This window comes from Diadema antillarum, unplaced genomic scaffold (genome assembly GCF_040938485.1).
Source record: "Diadema antillarum isolate AM-2024a unplaced genomic scaffold, OU_Dant_1.0 seq00000550_RagTag, whole genome shotgun sequence".
Classification (NCBI taxonomy): domain Eukaryota; kingdom Metazoa; phylum Echinodermata; class Echinoidea; order Diadematoida; family Diadematidae; genus Diadema; species Diadema antillarum.
In genome coordinates this window covers 2,555,420-2,573,119 of record NW_027271495.1, presented here as the reverse complement: position 1 = coordinate 2,573,119, position 17,700 = coordinate 2,555,420, and the positions used below count along the sequence as shown (strand labels likewise).

Here is a 17,700-nt window from a genome sequence, read left to right as displayed (position 1 = left end):
GAGTTGCTCTACTCATGTGCCAAATTTTTTTATGAAGTATCATGTATTAACCTGTTGAGGACGGTCTGATTTTGCTACAACACGAATTTTCCTTAGACACTTGCCAGAGTATACTTGGGACTCATCCTCAAGGGGTTAAAGAAATTATGCAGGGGGCACAATATGCCCCCTCTATACAGGGCTTTATAGGGGTGATAATATTTCCCCTGTTTTCTGTAAGCATTAGGTCAAGTGAAAATACATTGTATGTCAAATTTCCTTTATATTTTCTTTATATTGTCCCCACATGACATCATGAACTGTAGCTGTCCTCTTTTCTTTGTTGACACCACAGAAACTTCGAAAATTTATCACTTTTTCCTCAATTTTTTTCTATATTCAAACTTTCACTGTGTGATATAATATTGCTGCTTTTGTGTTCAATCCACATCCATATTTGTGTTTTGTTTCCTTTAAGATGAGAGCTCATGCAGTAAATGTGTTATACTATTCAATTCATAAGATACAAGATTCACTGATAAGATACAACATTGAGAACAGTAAACTTCAAAAATCATTGCACGGGGGGGGGGGGGGGGGGGCACATCCCTCCCCCACCCCCATCACCGCCTATAGCTGCATGTATACCCTAGCTTTTAGATGAATGCTTTGATATTTCATGTTTATATTTATATTTTTCAATACAGCATATCACTGAATGATCACATAATAATTATAAAATCACGTTAAAAGCAGGATATCCCTTGGCATGATTTCTTATACAGAAACCGAATAGTTGATTTGTGAAAATGTCAAAAGTTTTATAAAACATAACAGGGATTGATTTCAATCAACATAATCTTGCCTTCATGACCGGAACAGTGGTTATTGTTTAACTTTAACAGCGAGAGTGAGACAGTTAGGCCTATATATATATATATATATATATATATATATATATATACATATAATATAGTGAAAAAAATTATACTATATAATACCCACAATGAGGGACCGTGTAAGTTTGGGAAGGGAACTATCTCTCGCACTATATGTATGTATTATAAATATAAACATAATATATAATTATTTATATATACATATTATTTTAATCTCTCTTTGAATATCTCTTTTGCCAAAAGTGAACTTAAAACTTCGGAAAATTTAACACATGCACACATGCACATTGTACCTCCATGTATACGAAGAGTTTGTTCGCAAAAACCGATAAGTCCAATATTTGCCAAATGGAGATATTTGCGATTAAAGGTCAAGAAAAATAAATAGAATAATAAGAAAATTTTTGCTTCTTTTTTGGCCATATCTTCAAAAATGTACCTTTATGTAGTGACCAATATATCATTTAAAAGGTATTATTTCGTACTTTATGACAGAGACCGTACTTCAAAATCTTGAAAAATTTACTTATCGGTTTTTGCGAACAAACTCTTCATACACACATACATGCACACACACAGATACACACACATGATGAATTAGTATAGTGATGAGGGACATTATGCTATGGTAGACAACTATACATTTTTGTAAGCCATACGGACTAAAAGCTGAAAAAAGTAACAAAATTCTCTTATCTATTGCTTTTGCCATACCATTAATATAGCAAGTCCATCAAACAATATGACCTCTCCCCAAGTAATGTAACAAAAGTGAATGTAAAACTTCAGAAAATGATAGGCTTTCCCCCATTTCTAGCTGGAAGATATATGGGCAGGATGTAAGATTTTCCTTCTTTCTTTATCTCTCCACTAGTGAAAAATACTATAAATATTCTATGCCCGACTGCTAAGAAAAGCCAATCTCTCTCTGTAACGAGAATGTATGAAACTGATGATAACTTTTTATGTCCCAGCGATGCATACATAATACGTACACACAAAGATTAAGTATATCATTTTTCTATATGAAAATTTATCTACACAGATTTTTTTTCTCTCAAATAGCATTAACAATGATAAAATAACATATCTGCACATATGCACTTGCACCCTAACTCACCATTGCACTGATGTATTTTATAACTACCCTATTTGGTTACATAATTTGATATGTATTAAATGATTTGTAAGGAAAATGATATGTATTAAATCTTTTGTAAGGAAAATCTAATATAACCCTATGCTTTTCCAGATGCCGCCATCAAACTCCAGCTTCAGCTTAAGGTGACGGTCTCCTGCATTTTGTATGTCTTAACTCGATTGAATAATCAATGATTTTCCAATTGTTTTTGTATGATTATAATTCACCTATGCAATATTTCATTATTGGTACATTGTGACTGTATTTCTATTCATCTTGTGTTGGAAATAATATGTTATAGTATTGGAAAATTGTTTGTTATGTTGTATGTACTTTGTGAAAAATGCAGAAATAAATCAAATCAAATCAAATCCTTGGTTTTGGGGTTTGTGATTTTTAATATGATTACTCGAGTATTTTCCTACAAAATGGCCAATTTTTGAAGGAATAAATAGCTGTTTTCATGGATGCATCTTCTTTTCCTGAATCATAACAAATATTTAGGTAAGTGATTACGTTATTTTCTGTGAATTCATTAATCCACACCTATAGGCCCCCTCCAGGTCATAATAAAGCAGTTGGGCGCTGCGACGTTGACCATCTTTAGAAATATTTCCTTCTTGTAAACTTCGTTTCGCAGATGTACATTCTTCCAGTAGGCTGACCTGAATATACAATACATATATATATATATATATATATATATATATATATATATATATATGTATATAATCATATAAAAGTGAAGAGCTTACTTCCAAAAGGCACTAAATCCATCAGTTATCAATGGATTTAGCGCATTTGGTTGAAAGCTCTTAGACCCTGCATCACAAAACCAACAAAAGTCGCCAGACGTGGAATTTTTAGTTAAAGGCAGATTCTGAAAGATCAGACTCTAAGCTTTAAAATGATGTGTAACTAAATGCAAATGGACTCTCCTATAACCTATCTGAATATTGGAAAGAAAGCACACACTCTGGAAAAGTGTGCACAGAGAAAAGAGGCTGTGGAGCACAGGATCTATTTTAGCGCTTAATCTTTACCAAGCCGTGCTATAGCTGCATGATGAATAGAACAAAACAACAGGATGTAAACCACTGGAGCATATCAATGAAGGGATTATCAGATTAGACTGAAACTGAGCATGCTTTATTAACACATTCTGTCCATGATTAATGTCAACTTTCAAAGGAGTTGCATTTTCCTTTTTAAAAGTTATTAGAGTTGAAAGTGAAAATTGCGCAAAGGATTTTCAAGAAAATAATGAAAAGGGGCCTCTAAGACATACTTGATCTCCCTACTCTACAAAAAGAAAATTGTTGTAGAAAAACTGCTGAAAACACATTTTCCAATTCATTTCATGATCCCAAACTTATAGGAATAATGTAGAAGAATAGCTCTTTCAGAAAAAAAAAAAAAAAACCTCAAGATTGATTTGGTTGACCCGTTTCACCTTTTTTGAGTCCTCACGTAAAATGAAGGGGTGCGACTTTCTATTGGTTTTGTGATGCACGGTCACATATCATTTTTTTCTGAGTAAGTGCATGTTCTGCAAGAAGGAACAGGATGGCTTCGGGCTTTGGGGGATCATTATTCCTCTACCTCCTAAAAAAAAAGAATAAAGATGGACAGCGAAGGTACAATTTTTATTTTCTAAAGAACTGTTTTAAAGTTTTAAAGTAGTGCACCGAATATTATTGCAATATTAAAGAATTTGATATTATTAGCAGTCAAATTTTCTTCGGGGATCCCACTATAGACTGTAATAACTATGGCCGTATTACTGATTTTTTTCTCCCTTTTTTAGTTTTAAGGTAGGGGGAGTAAGAATACTTAAAAGAACAAAAGTCGAGAAGTTAACACACAAACGACGGTGCTTTTTCTTTTTCTTTTTCTTTTTTTTTGGGGGGGGGTGGTGAAGTGGAAAGAGGTGCACACTTTTAGTGAATCATATCAATTTGACATAGAAAAACTTAAAAAAAACGAAATTTGGGTGGACGGTAAAACAAGGTTATAGGCCAAAAACTCTGACCTTGCATGGCACCCGGGTAAAATGCATGTAATTCCACAATACGTTCTTCTTTGGTATACCTACTGAGAATAACGGTTGATAAATATTTCTCTTAAAACCACATCAGTTCATTCAAATGTGACAACATGAGTAAGTCTGGTTGATTTTCTATACAATGACAGCCAATTCTTAAGTTACGTACATTCCTGGATTAATGTACAGTATATGATTGATTATGAGGAAAGGTCAAAATTAGAATAAATGTAAAATGTTGCAAAATATAGCAAATTTTATGTCAACAGTATTATCCCCATTAATTTGCTTTATCTTTTCAAGGAAGGCCTGTGCTTGAAAAGAATGCATTGCGAAATTATCATCAGATTCCAGGCTTCTTCATGAATTAAAAACTGCAGTAGTATCTGCAAATTAGAATTAAACATATATGTTGACCAAACACTCATCTGATGGTTAGTAGATGTGAGTTTTTGAAAGTGCTCACATTGCTCACTCCAATGGCTTTTTCTTCCATCGAAACAAAACATCAAAAGTAGAATTGTTGCGACTTTTCCCTTGTGATCTGTCCTCAAACTCAGCTGTTTTCCTTGCACACTCTAGGCCTACTAGTGTAGGAACACCCAATCATAGCAAGTGAGGTGTCATTTTAAAGATGATTAATCAGGCTTTCCTTTGATGTCAGATCAAAGGTGTATTAAATCAAAGGTGTTTTTGTGTATTATCAGAAACACACAAGATTTGTATGGTTTGTGATGTTTTGAATAAGATAATTCTTAAGTGAAATATAAGATTATGAATTTTTTTTTGAAATATTTTTGTTTGTTTTTCATTTTGTGCCTCTGTGTTTAAGTTTTAAAAGCAAAACTGGTTTTTATGTTATCTGAAATGAAGTATTAACAGAAATGTATCTTTTTATTTTTTTGTTCTGGAAATATCCTGTGATCCCTCACATCGGAAAAAACACATTTGATTCATAATGATGTATATATGGATTTTTTTTTTGTATATTAATGTGCAATAATTGTTTGATTGTGCACATCAGGTATGTTAGGGCATCAATGAAAGGAAGCAGATTTTAGCTGTGTGTATGGGGGGAGTGGTGTAATGTGCAATATGTGTTATAATTTATGGAGTATGATGTTGGGATGGATTGTATGAAGTGAGGTGTTTTAGAACTTGTGGTTATATTATATCTTTTGCAGCAATTGACTCTTCCATAGTTTTCTGTGTATGTACACAAATATATTTATTTTTCCCCTCTTTGCGCATTCAACACATGACGCTATTCAGTCTGTGTCGTAATTACTAATGTATGTTTAGTTCCCTGAATATTTTGAGTATTCATTTGATGTTTCATATGTAATGTAATTTGTTATTCATCTGTTGTTAATTATGTGTTATGAATGTGTGACAAAATCAGATTACCATGTCATGTTTCTATACATAATTTGGACAATAAAGAAATGAAATGAAATGAAATGAAATGAAATGAATATAATACCGGTATAAGAGTGATACAATATATCAAACAACTTATTTTCAGGGGTTATAATCAATAAGCCTATGAAAGGAATCTAATTTTTCAGGGTTGCAAAAGGGACAACACACCAGCTTTAAATTGATGATTCTGAAAATTGTCAGCCTTATCAAAATAACAATAATCTGTGAGATATTTTTGTGCTATTGGCTGTGAACTTGACGAAACAATGGAAAAAGAAACCGAAACAAAATGAACAATCGCTACAATTTTCCCACTTTTATAACATCATCATCCCATCAGTATCATCATACAGGACCCTTTTAGGTACATTATTATTGCGTGTACGGCTAGTGTTGAGAACTTTAGTAAACTTTTACTTGTAGATGGCGTCCTAACATTTTACGTTCATGCTAACCTTTCACACTGCAAAAAAGCGAATGTACACCGCGTACCATGCCTGCAGCGATCCGATCCGATCCGATGCGACCGGTGACCGCGCGTTGCACCAGTCCCCTGTACGTGCATGCATAGCTGCAGCTGTGCTGCGACTTCCTTTTACCGCTTTCTGTACGACACGGCAACAACCACGAACTCAGCTCACTGTACGATACTATACTACACAGCATAAGCAGCACTGGAAACAGCTTCCTGGTTCGTTGAAGACATGTAGCTTGCTTCCTGGATGCGAGAATCGTATGGTTTCATGTTGTATTGGTGTGCATATGACGCAGAATAGGACAGGTTCCGTAGACTAGAAAGTCTGCTCGTCGTGAAGACAAAATGCCGGAAAAATCAAGGGGTTGTGAAACGTCGTAATAGTGGAATATACTACACTTTGCTGTCATTTCTTTGGATTTGGCAAGAGCGTTTTGCTTGTCATACGGACCGTGGTTCCTGCATTTGGCCGCCCCAAAGCTCAGGGGAGCTCCAACGCGGAGAAGCATTGTCGGTGGTATTCAGCGATCTCCACGTTTAACGTCAGTGAAAGTGAGACAAAGTTTGTGCTTTAGGACTGCTATCACGGAGAGTAGATCCTACTTAGTGTTGAAAAAAGAAGTGGTACTATACTGCTACTATCAGCAGTCTGAATTTGTTGAAATTTTTTTTTTTTTTTTTTAATTAGATCTAGAGACTCTCGGCTATAACGTTAACGTTAGATGTAAAGTTTAGGTAGGGTAGCCTAGATAATACAAGTCTAAGTAGTAAGTTAAAAGTGTAAATGTACCTAACAGGCTAAAGTTAATGTCGGGAGCATCAGTATAGACTAAATTTAGATTTACTTTCTGGCTTAACATTATACGTGTAGTATCTAGTCTATGGTGCATTCAAGCACTCTAAAGTGAACCAAAGCGAACTGAACAAAAAGCTTACCGTATTACTGTGCCAGATTTGGAGCGTACGACTATGAGTGCTCTGTTGAGAAAACATAATTTTACCTCATGAGTTATTTTTAGAGGGGGTCACGGATATTGTAGCAAAGGGTCATTCACCTGTAGCCTGACCAGATGCCATGCAAAGTGTCTGCCGTGCGCAGCTGCACTTATGTACAGCGACAAGGCTGTGCATATTTGATTCACCTGGTGCACTTGAAAACACTAGTTCTAGATCTACTTACAACAAGTTGTTTCTAGATGTCCCGATCAAAGACTCAAAGACAGTTCTCTTTTCATTATGACGTACAATTTCTCTACAAATGTGTATTGTGCATGATACGCACATTCTTCACATGCAAACTCTTGGTACAACTTTAGAGTCTATAAAGTTTTGGTACCTTTTTAGAGCACATTGTCATTGGGAAGTGCATGGTCCACTTTTGGCTCAGTTCAGTATGGTAAGTTGTAGTTGGTACGGTACGCCTAGTATTATAGTATAGTAGTAAGTAGTCCAGCATTTGAGCGCTCCTGTGGCTCAGGTAAGATATGGTACACTTCACTTTAGGACAGCGCTCGGAGGCACCCTAAGTTTCTTTGTACCCTCCCCACAACATAAGTCTTACATGGCTCGAAATGCTTCCATCCACGTACATGTAGTTCTACTCAACTAGTACATTTTACACACCAACCAGACCTGGGCCCATGGATAAAGCCAAAAATAATATGAGCCCTAGACCCTATAAGACCTTAATTTTTAGAGTCCATCTAAAGGATGAGAAAAAATGGATATGAAATGGGTCCAAGAATAACCAAATACTCTTAACTACTAAATTTGATTTAGGATGTGAACCATGACATTTGCTCTTGCGACTATTGCTCCCATGAAAAATCTGCATGCTGAGCCAAACGTAAATTCTACCCACAAACATTTACCATACTAGCCCTAATCCTCACATCGAACTAAACCTAGAACCCTATCACAAGCCTAACCATAAGGCTAAGTCCTTGGAGAAAATAAGATTGGAGCAACTGTTGCAGGAGCAAATGTCATGTCACTGTTGTCTCACAGAGGCACATCATGTTTGCTGTACTTTCTACAGGAATTGGGAGCATTTGTTTTTATGTGGAGTAATCTCAGAAACCAGTCAGTAATAGCCAAAAGTAAAACATTTCCTCGTTTGTTTTTGCAGTTTGAACCTCAGTACTGCCTCATTGAAAGACTTACCTCGAGACATCTGAAACAAAAGGTGGTGGAGCCACAAGCTGCTTCATAGCAGTGTAAGCAGCCGTGGTCGCATTCATCTCTTGGGCCAGCAAAGCAGTGGAGGTGTGTCTCAGAGAGAATCCAGGGGAGACACCAATAAGAAAACTGTTTTTGTGGGGAATGTGTGATTCGGCTGCCTGCCACAATGGGCGAAATTGTCAAGTATGTCGCTCTACATGACTACCAGCCCACGTCGGACCAGGACATTGTCATGAAAAGCGGCGACATCCTGGTCGTCGTTAATCCCCAAAGTCTGACCTACTTCAAGGGCACGGTGGAGAAGCCGGAGAGTTGGCTGGAGGGAGTGAACGAGAGGACTCAGGACAGAGGCAGCTTCCCGGGGACGTATGTGAGTCTTTACGAGAGGAAGCCTATACCGCTGGCCAGAAGGAACTATGAGTGTGTGCAACCAAAGCTGAAGCCCCCTTCACAAGAACAGGATGGATCAGCAGGTGAATGGTGGTTGGTTTAGTGTGACTAAAAGTTATGTTCAGTGCAGGAAGAATTATAATGTACTAATGCTATCCTGTTTCTTCCATTTTAGTATGAATTGCAAACATCAGCATAATTGACACCTGGACATGAAATTAGTGTGAGAAGGAATGGATTCATAAGGCCTACTTCTCAACAAAATTGTATCAACAGCACAGCCTTAAAGTACAAAATGATCTATGTACATCTCTAGACTTAAAAATGAAAGTGAGTCTTGTCCAGTGGCGTCAGGAAAACAGCATTATAAGTTTTAGAGATACCAACTCTCAGGTATTGAGTGTGGGAATCGGGCACATTACTGCTAAAGTGGTTTCTTTTGCAGTGGTTTTATTTTCGCGCTTTTCGCGCTTTGAGATTGAACCGCGAACTTAACATCACGCGAAAATGTTTTGAACTCGCCGCTTGTTACAACGCTATTGCGCACATGCACACACAAAGATTCCGCGCATTGATGGTCAACACACACACAGCGATACCGTGCAATGTAGGTACAAGCATGTTACAAAGTACTCGAGAGACGGGATTTCAGGTAAGCTTACCTTTAATTCTAATTCTTATTTAATAAATAAAAGAATAATTAGATCATAGTTTGGGTTTTCATGTGCAAAATAAAACAGTTTTTGCCGACTGTGAATTCACAGATTTTGCCCACCGCGAATTTAAACACACGAAAAAGTCGGCACCAATGGAAACCGCGAAAGTATCTGTACACGAAAGAAACCACTTTTACAGTACCAAATTCTCAATGCTCTCATGCTGATATTTATAAGAATCTCTCATTCACACACGCACGCACGCACACACACACACACACACACACACACACCTACCTACATAGATACCAAATCAAAAATATACCCTTGAAATGTGCCATATGTAATGATTTAATAAGCAATAGCTTAGAGCTAGTATTCTAAACTGTACTCTGCCATCTCCTGGACTGATCATTTGATTTTTTTTTTTCCCACTGTTTTCGCCTACAGTGAATTTCACACACACCGAGAATTTAGTGATTGAAGACTAGATACCAGTACAACTACATGCTCTACAATTTGTACTTTGTAGTTGCATGTGTGTGGAGATATTATGCATATACACCTCCGTCATTATTTGTCATAAAATGTAAAATCACCATTGGTCTTAAGACAAATTTATGAATGAATAGAATTTGAACAAATTTCAGTTTCTGCCCTGCTCTTTGTATGATTTATAACAATACTTTTTTTTATAGACATGACTCTTGGGGTTCTGTTGCAGGGTGCGACATGTGAAAGCACTTACCTGATTGCCCAGGGCTAGTGAAAATCAAAGTTGGGCAAGTATTTTAGAACAATGAAAAAAATTGCAGCCCTAATTGGGCAACCAAAAAGTTCTGAAGCCCCCTTCTTTTTTTCACTTTTCCCCCTTCAAACCCACAAAGTCAACCGTACCGAAGCCTGAAGATAGTGACTGTTGTGATGCAAGGTACATGTACTTTGATAATTTCATTGTGAATTTCCAACACTTACATGAAGAAGCCCCAATGCAATGCAACACCAGCACTCAATCGAACAAAGTTTGTCAAGTACTTCAAACTATCAAAAGCATGTGAATAGTAGTGCTGTTTATTCACATGATTTTGTTTTATCAAGCCCTAGACTAACAATGATTTTCTATATCATTTTTCTTATATTTTTTGACTTTCTTTGTGGGCAGGTAAAATTCATGTTTGGGCAAGTGTTTTGCAACAATTGAAAACCTGATTGCCTGACTGTGCAAGTGGTAAAAAAAAAATTTGTAAAGCACAGGTTACCTGCATGTATATATTTTTCTGCACTGCATCAGCTCCTAATAAGCTCTGTGGTTGAGTAGCCTGTACAGTAGTGATAGTTGTGTCATATAACTATGGGCACGACCAATGAGTGCCTTACGTGTACATCTTAAATGACATTCATTTGCAAATTGGAACAACTTTCATGTAGTGATATACAGGATATACAGTGATATGTAGGAGTGATATACACTTTAGCCACTTTATCCCGAAAGGACTACATTTTCTGCACAATTAACAGTCTTGTGTTGAAACATGGTGTCTTTGACATCCCAAATGTCATAAATCATGTGATTGAGTGAAATGACAATGACCATGAAAGCTATCAGTAAGAGGCAGTACACATGGACAGAATCTCCTAAATGTCAGTGAGAATTAGCAAGCAAATGTCAGCTCTGTTTACAACAAAACTCATAGTTTTTAATCTGCACTTTAGATTTGATCTCCTGGGGATATCTGCTTTACAGCAGAGTATTATGAATTTAAACTTCACCAACTACCTGGCAATCTGGCTCACCTTGACTGGACAAATTACGTGCACAGTACATGTATGTGAAAAATCTGTTACATTTCAGTCTCTGCTTTTAAATTGGGTAGGATTGGGCAGAGCATTCCTTACCCAGTTAAGCATTACCGGTACCTGATTATGTGGAGACTACTGTACCTCTATCCAAAATTGTATGCGTGGTTCATTTGAGCCCACAACATTATCTTACCATGTGTGCAGAACTTTGCATTTATGAGCATACTCTTAATACAAGAAGCAGTGTCTGTTTGTTTATTCTAGCTGGGTCTTAAAACATATCTCGGAAAGTGTGCTTTGTGTCATGCTAGCCAAGTGTTTTCCCATCTGCAGAGAGAACTAACACAGAATTGAAGTTAACAGCATGAAGATAGATTTTCCAGTGTCCACAGCATAAAGTTCCTGGTTGATGGTGTATTAAAAATGTCAACAGCATTTTGCAGTGATGCTTTGTCCACGAAATGCAGTTTTAATCCCTGTGCAGGGTACTCTCCATTACAGTCAACTTTTGTACTATACTCATTGTCTAGCATGTACACAAAATACATTTTGTACTGTAGGACATACAATGTGTATTAAGAAGTGCTGGGATATGATACAATGTACAAATCAGTATCTGATGTCATTCAGTAATTCATTTAAGGAAAACTTTGAATTATGTACTTCCATGTTTGGAAACTACCAGCAATGTACTGGTATGTTAAAAAAGAAAAAAAAACAGATTAAGAAGGGAGGGGCATTCATACTATTCAACTTTTGTGCTCATTCAGACCATTTGAGTGTTAACTTTTGACAGAGAATAGTAACAGCTCTTTTTGATTGCTAGAAAAATCCCAGTAATTATAATTGCATAAATACTTGCCCCAAGACTGTGCATGCAGCAGGTTTGAAAGTACAGTACGTAGGCCTTCAAGGTGTTGCGTAGACCTAAACCTAGCAAATGGTGTCCAAAGGTGCCTACGTAAAAAGGTGCATGTGCATGGTTGCTTCAAATTCAAACTTAAAAATGCACAGTCTGTAAAGTCAGAATATCAGTGTAATGTCTCGGTTAAAATAGTTGTAAAATTTGTTCAGACAGAAGGAGAAATTATCTTCCGTATGATTTTCTATTATTTACACTTGTATATGGATCATTTAATATAAATTGTAGAATCTACATGACAACAGTTGTGCATAGTTTTTACCAGAATACCCACTGCTGCTCTTTGCTCCCAATCCCAAACAACGAAAAGTAACAAAAACGACAGAGCAAAAATGTGCTTATGAATTATCCCAGTTGACTTGAATCGCTGTGTAGTGCTGTCAGTTTTGACTGCAGTGCAGCCATGGGCTGGCCAGCATTGCCTGCTGCTATGAGCATTGTTGACTTTGCATTATCTTGGTCCGTAATATCCTTCCTACTTGTGCCTCAGTCCTCAAGTGGAGAGGAAAGAGTTTCCCCAGACACCCACCGACTGTGATTGTAAAGACTTGACACTAATAATAGACAGAAACTTTTGAACTTGGATGACTCACAGCTGCCTTGAGCTGCTCTTGTCTTTTGCAGACTTACTGCATGATCTTTGCATCACATGATACAGTCGCATCTTGATTTGGACTGTGATGTGTGATGCCCAGCTGTACACTTGGGTACTTTGAGTATAATGCAATAAATAGTGTAGAAAAAGAATTTCAGTGATGCCAAAGAGTAAAAGGGAACCAACAAAAAAAAAATTAAATAAATAAAAATAGAATAAAAATAGCTACAAATGTATGAGGAAATAGAAACAGTAAACCATTTCATTAAACAAAAAAAGATTTTTAATCTACATGTGTGGTTGTCATTAATAGTTTCATGTTTTGTGATAAACCAGCTCCAGCTTTCTCCAGCTTCTCTGATTTTTAAGCCAAATTGTAACGTCATTGGGCAACATTATTTGTAACCTGATGAGACAAGGATCAAACATCTGGGTTGTCAATGGGAAAGATTGTGAAGGAGGTGTTTTCGAAGAACGTGACTGTTTAAAGGGCAAGTGCACCATTGTATTACAATACTGTGGATTGAGTTAATGCAGCAGTTAATCAGTAGAGCACATCAGTGAAAGTTTGAGGAAAATCGGACAATCCATTAAAAAATAAGAATTGTTAAAGTTTCTGCGCAGTCACTCCTGGATTAGAAGACTTCTGCAATTTATGATGTCACATGTGTCGAACAATTTGGAAAATATAAAGAGAAATCTACAAAATTTCATTTTTTTGGGGGGAAAAGGTGCACATTCCCTTGCCTTGTTAATACTGGCATGTTTTAGGGGTAATATTATTCCCCCTGCCTTCTGAAAGAGGCAAGTCAAGTGCTCTTTTATTGTGGGAGAACAGTGAAAATACACATGTATATTGAATTTTCTTTGTTTTCTTTATATCGTTGTATGCATGTGACATCACAAGCTGTAGTAGTCTTCTCATCCAGTGATGGTGATGCTGAAACTTAAACTTTCACTGATGTGTTCTACTGATATTGCTTCATTCTCTCAATCCCTGTGTACATATTAAGGTGAACTTGTCCTTTAAATGTTACCTGCATGCATCAGATAGTGCTGCATGGTGCAGTCCTCAGGGAATCTATCGTTGAAGTCAAGTAGTAGCCTTGTATGATTGACAATCTATTAGAAAAACAAAATAACTGAATCTACCAAATATGACTTTAAGTCTTAACAGGTACATGTAGCTGTAGATAGTACAAGGAGAAATATCCACAATCAGTTATTTTGAACCAAAGCAGTAAAACAGGCAAGACAGTTCTTTTCCCTAAAAATGTTAGCATTTCATAAGACATCAGGCGATTTGAACTTTGAATGATGGGTAAGTTATCTAATTTCCTGTTGACATCAATGGAAAACAAAAAATCAGGCAAAAATCCTTATTTTAACGCGAATACTAGGGAGACCATAAAAACAACTATATTTCGGTTACAGTGTAGGACTATCCTAGGCTATATTTATCATCTTTCCCGTGTTTGAAACACATTTTGATACCCACTATCAAAACACATTTGCAAAGGCCTTTTGGATTGCATTTCTTGATTTGTGAGTTGTTGCGTTCATCATCTCTATCATGAGTAGAGAAGAGGCCTTGTCACTGTGCAGCTCCACTGTGTAGTTTGACCCAAGGAGCGGAGATTGTGTATTTGGCAGTGGTTGGCATGGGTAGGTCTGAGATATACATGTAATCGCATTTCAAAGTGACTTTACATTTATCATTTCCACAGAAATACATTTCTGGCTCAAGTGCCTTTGCGATTTTGCACTTGTTACGGTGTTTTGATAAAGGCGTTTCTAACCCCATAATCAAACAGCTTTGCACAATTTATCAACTGCCCAAATCTCCGTGAAAGTTATTTGGAAACATTAATTTTGTGCCTAAAGTGAGTTGATAGCTGCATCCAAAGTTTGGCAGTGATGTACTCAGGATGTGCTGAATTTCAGTGATGCCGTGCATCCTACAAGACAACTGAAAATCACTCTTCGAATTGTTTCTTGAAGTGAAAAGATGTGATTTTAACCTCCTTGCTTAAAATTAATACCTTCAAGAAGTACATGCATGGAGAACTTTACAGCTGATTTCAGTGAACAGTGCATGGCTAACTTGATTGTTGAAAGTTTCCCATTCAGTGCCATTTTGATGAGATTCACAACCTTCACTGATGATATTTTTCTTTCGTTTGATTCACCCTTGTCTTTCTGAGATTTGGGTCATGTATCAGTGATAATCTTTACTCTGTTCATTCAGTCAAGTCTGCAGATGTGACATAAACTGAGAAGGTCATCAAAGATTCAACAGGTGTAGAAAACGAGCCATCTGTTTTTATGGAAGGAAAATGGGAATGGGCAAGGGATTTGAGTGCACTCCGGCAGCTGCAGAAAACAGAACTGAAATTAAAGTTGCATTTCATTTGACTTTCTGGAGTGAGCATTGCATTGTGGGTGACAGTCATTTTATTCAGAGGAAGACTCTTGAGAATAAGCAAGGGAAAGAGAGGGAGAGCGAGAGAGAGGGGGAGAGGGGAAGGGAGAGAAGGGAAATGTAAACAAACTCTGGGAAACTCTTAGCACTACATGCCATGGAAACTAAGCAAGAGAAAGAAGCCTTCCAGGGTTGTGTGTTTGCTGAGTTACAATGGCCTCTACAGAATTGGCCATGTAGTAATTAGTTTTGTATTGTAAAAATGGTTGAATCTCACAGATACCCGCGTACAGCTTCTAAGAAAATGCACTTGATACAGATGAGAATTAAATGAGCATCTGTTTACCGAATTTGTGAAAGTTGCTAGTTGTTTCCATTTTCAGCTCAAGATATGTGTGTTTTCCACTACTGCAACTGGAAGTTTACAGCCACCCCCCCCCCCCCCCCAAAAAAAAAAAAAAATAGGAAGCAAAAAAAAAAAAAAAAAAAAAAAAAAAAAGGTCATATGACTTTATCATTTTTTGAGGTGAAATTTCTTCACTGTGATAGACTAACATGCATAGAAGAATACAGTCATAAGTGTATGGATGTTGGGTGGTTGTGCAGCTTTACAGCATATTCTGTATTGTATTTTCATTTATAGAGTTGTAGAACAAGGAAGTATGTACCTACCTAAACCTGATGTTTGAATAGCAGGTGAAGGAGATGGTTCCATGCTGGGATGATTGCTCATTATCTACACAAGACGTGTCCATTAATGCAGTTGCCATAGGACCTGATAAAAGCAATTTCCTGTAAGAGGATAATGTCTAGGGAAGGGGTACAAGTCTATTGTCCTTATGTGTAGAGAGTATATATTGGGTTACTTCTATATAGGCTTGTAGTGCCCATGGAGAGGGTGCGATAAACCAACAAAAATAATGACCAGGTAGGGTATGCTGTGATAGAGACACATCTACCTGTTGAAAACTAGTCTGGAGTATACTCGGGCAGGTGTCTATTGGAAATGCATGTTGTAGCAAAATCAGCCCGTCGTCAGCGGGTTTAAGTTCGTATGATATCTCCTGAATGTATCAAAATTATGGTACCGGTATAAGTTTCAGCATTCTCAGTATATAATATGTTAGTTGGGTGCAAAAGTGTTTCCAATGCAGAATCAATGTCTGTCTTCTTACAATGTTTTTCAATGGTGCAGTCTGGTAGATACAGACAGGTATGTCATGTGCAGATATGCATATACGTATAACATTTGAATATGTCAGTAAATCTGCCTCTTGCAATCTATATGGTGTATGAAAGCTAACTTCTGAAATGATTTTGATTTCATGTGTGTTTTTGTTTTCAAATTTCTTACCAACAGGTGGCGGCATTGACGAATTAATTCATCAGGGCATTGTTACGCCAGAGTTTTGTCAACATTGTAAGTATAAAGATCTTTGTGGAAAAAATAATGACAAAAACAAACAAAAGAAAAGCAGCGCAATGGCATTTTAATCAGCACTTGGTTGACTGCCATCAAATAGCAGGACAAATAATGTAGTACAACTCATGGCAAGCAATTGGTTTGCCACAGGAAAATAATTGCAGTTATAAAATACCCGACAACTTTATTTTTAGTCCAATTTATGTTATCCCTTATTTCATATTCATGCAAATATTTCATGCGCTTCATTGTTTGTTTGTTTGTTTGTTTGTTTGTTTATGTGTGTGTGTGTGTTTTCTGTATCAAAATGTTTTATATGTAAAACACTTTGTATCTACAGCTAGGGATATGCTCTTGGCTGTTGAATGCTGTATGCAGTAAAGATATTGACTGCAGAATAAGAAGTCAGTGGCTGCTGGCTGGCTGCTGTATACAGGTGACCACTCCTGAAGGATATCTTTTCCTGAGTTTCTCTGCAGGAGCATTAGAGGCATTTGTAGTGTGGATAGTGACTATGAATAGACAGGTAGCCACTAAGACACATGGGAACAGGTTTTCAACAGGTTTACATTCTTTTGAAGGGTAGTGTTTAATCTGTCTGTCTGTTTGTCTGTCTATGTATGTATGTATGTATGTATGTGTGTATGTATATGTATGTATGTATGTATGTATGTGTGTATGTATGTATGTATCTATCTATCCAGTCTCTTCTATGGTGTCAAGTATGAAACAAAGCTAAGTCTATAAGGACTCTCTTCAGGCTTATTTGAGTGCTGCAGTGCACAGTAGATTAAAGGTTTTTGACCTTGAAACAGCAGGGCCCCATTTCATAAAAAGTTGATATGATAGCAAGATTTACTCTTGCCGGAATGGCAGTTGTCATAGTAACGACAAGAATCCAGCTTCCTGATTGGCTGTTGCTATTGGAAGTTGCCATTCCGGCAAGAGTTGCCATCCTAACATCTTTTATGAAATGGGGCCCTGGTCTTGGATTCAAGTCTTGCCCATTGTTTCCATCTTTTTAAAGATATGCACAAAGTCTCTTATGATCAAGGTGTGAAAATGGGTACCTGGCAATACTGAGGAAAGAAATGTGACAGGGATTCTTGGAAGAAAGGCTTCAAAGGCTGGGCACACAGAAAAAAAGTGGTCTTGGGATTAAAAAGACCATTTTATCATGATTCTACTGTAGATGGAGCTTGTCTTAATAAAATCATTGGAAAAAAAAAGGAGGAAAAAGACAAAAAAAATCATTGTGGTTTGGGGAAGCCTTATCTGTGGCTATTGTGTGGTACACAATACCCTCAAAAATATTTTTAGAAATGAGAAGTATTTCACTAGTTTCTATTCC

General features: G+C 36.9%; 1 protein-coding gene across 1 annotated transcript in view; it reads left to right on the top strand.

Annotated features, from left to right (window-relative positions):
- Positions 1–6,175: 6,175 nt before the first annotated feature.
- The window catches only part of LOC139734895 (uncharacterized), a 59,756-nt gene continuing 48,231 nt past the window's right edge, over positions 6,176–17,700 (top strand). Inside the window, exons 1-3 of the mRNA XM_071645675.1 lie at positions 6,176–6,512; positions 8,089–8,614; positions 16,287–16,346. Coding sequence (XP_071501776.1) covers positions 8,308–8,614; positions 16,287–16,346 — 367 coding nt within the window. The 5' untranslated portion in view covers positions 6,176–6,512; positions 8,089–8,307. The remainder of the gene's footprint in view (positions 6,513–8,088; positions 8,615–16,286; positions 16,347–17,700) is intronic.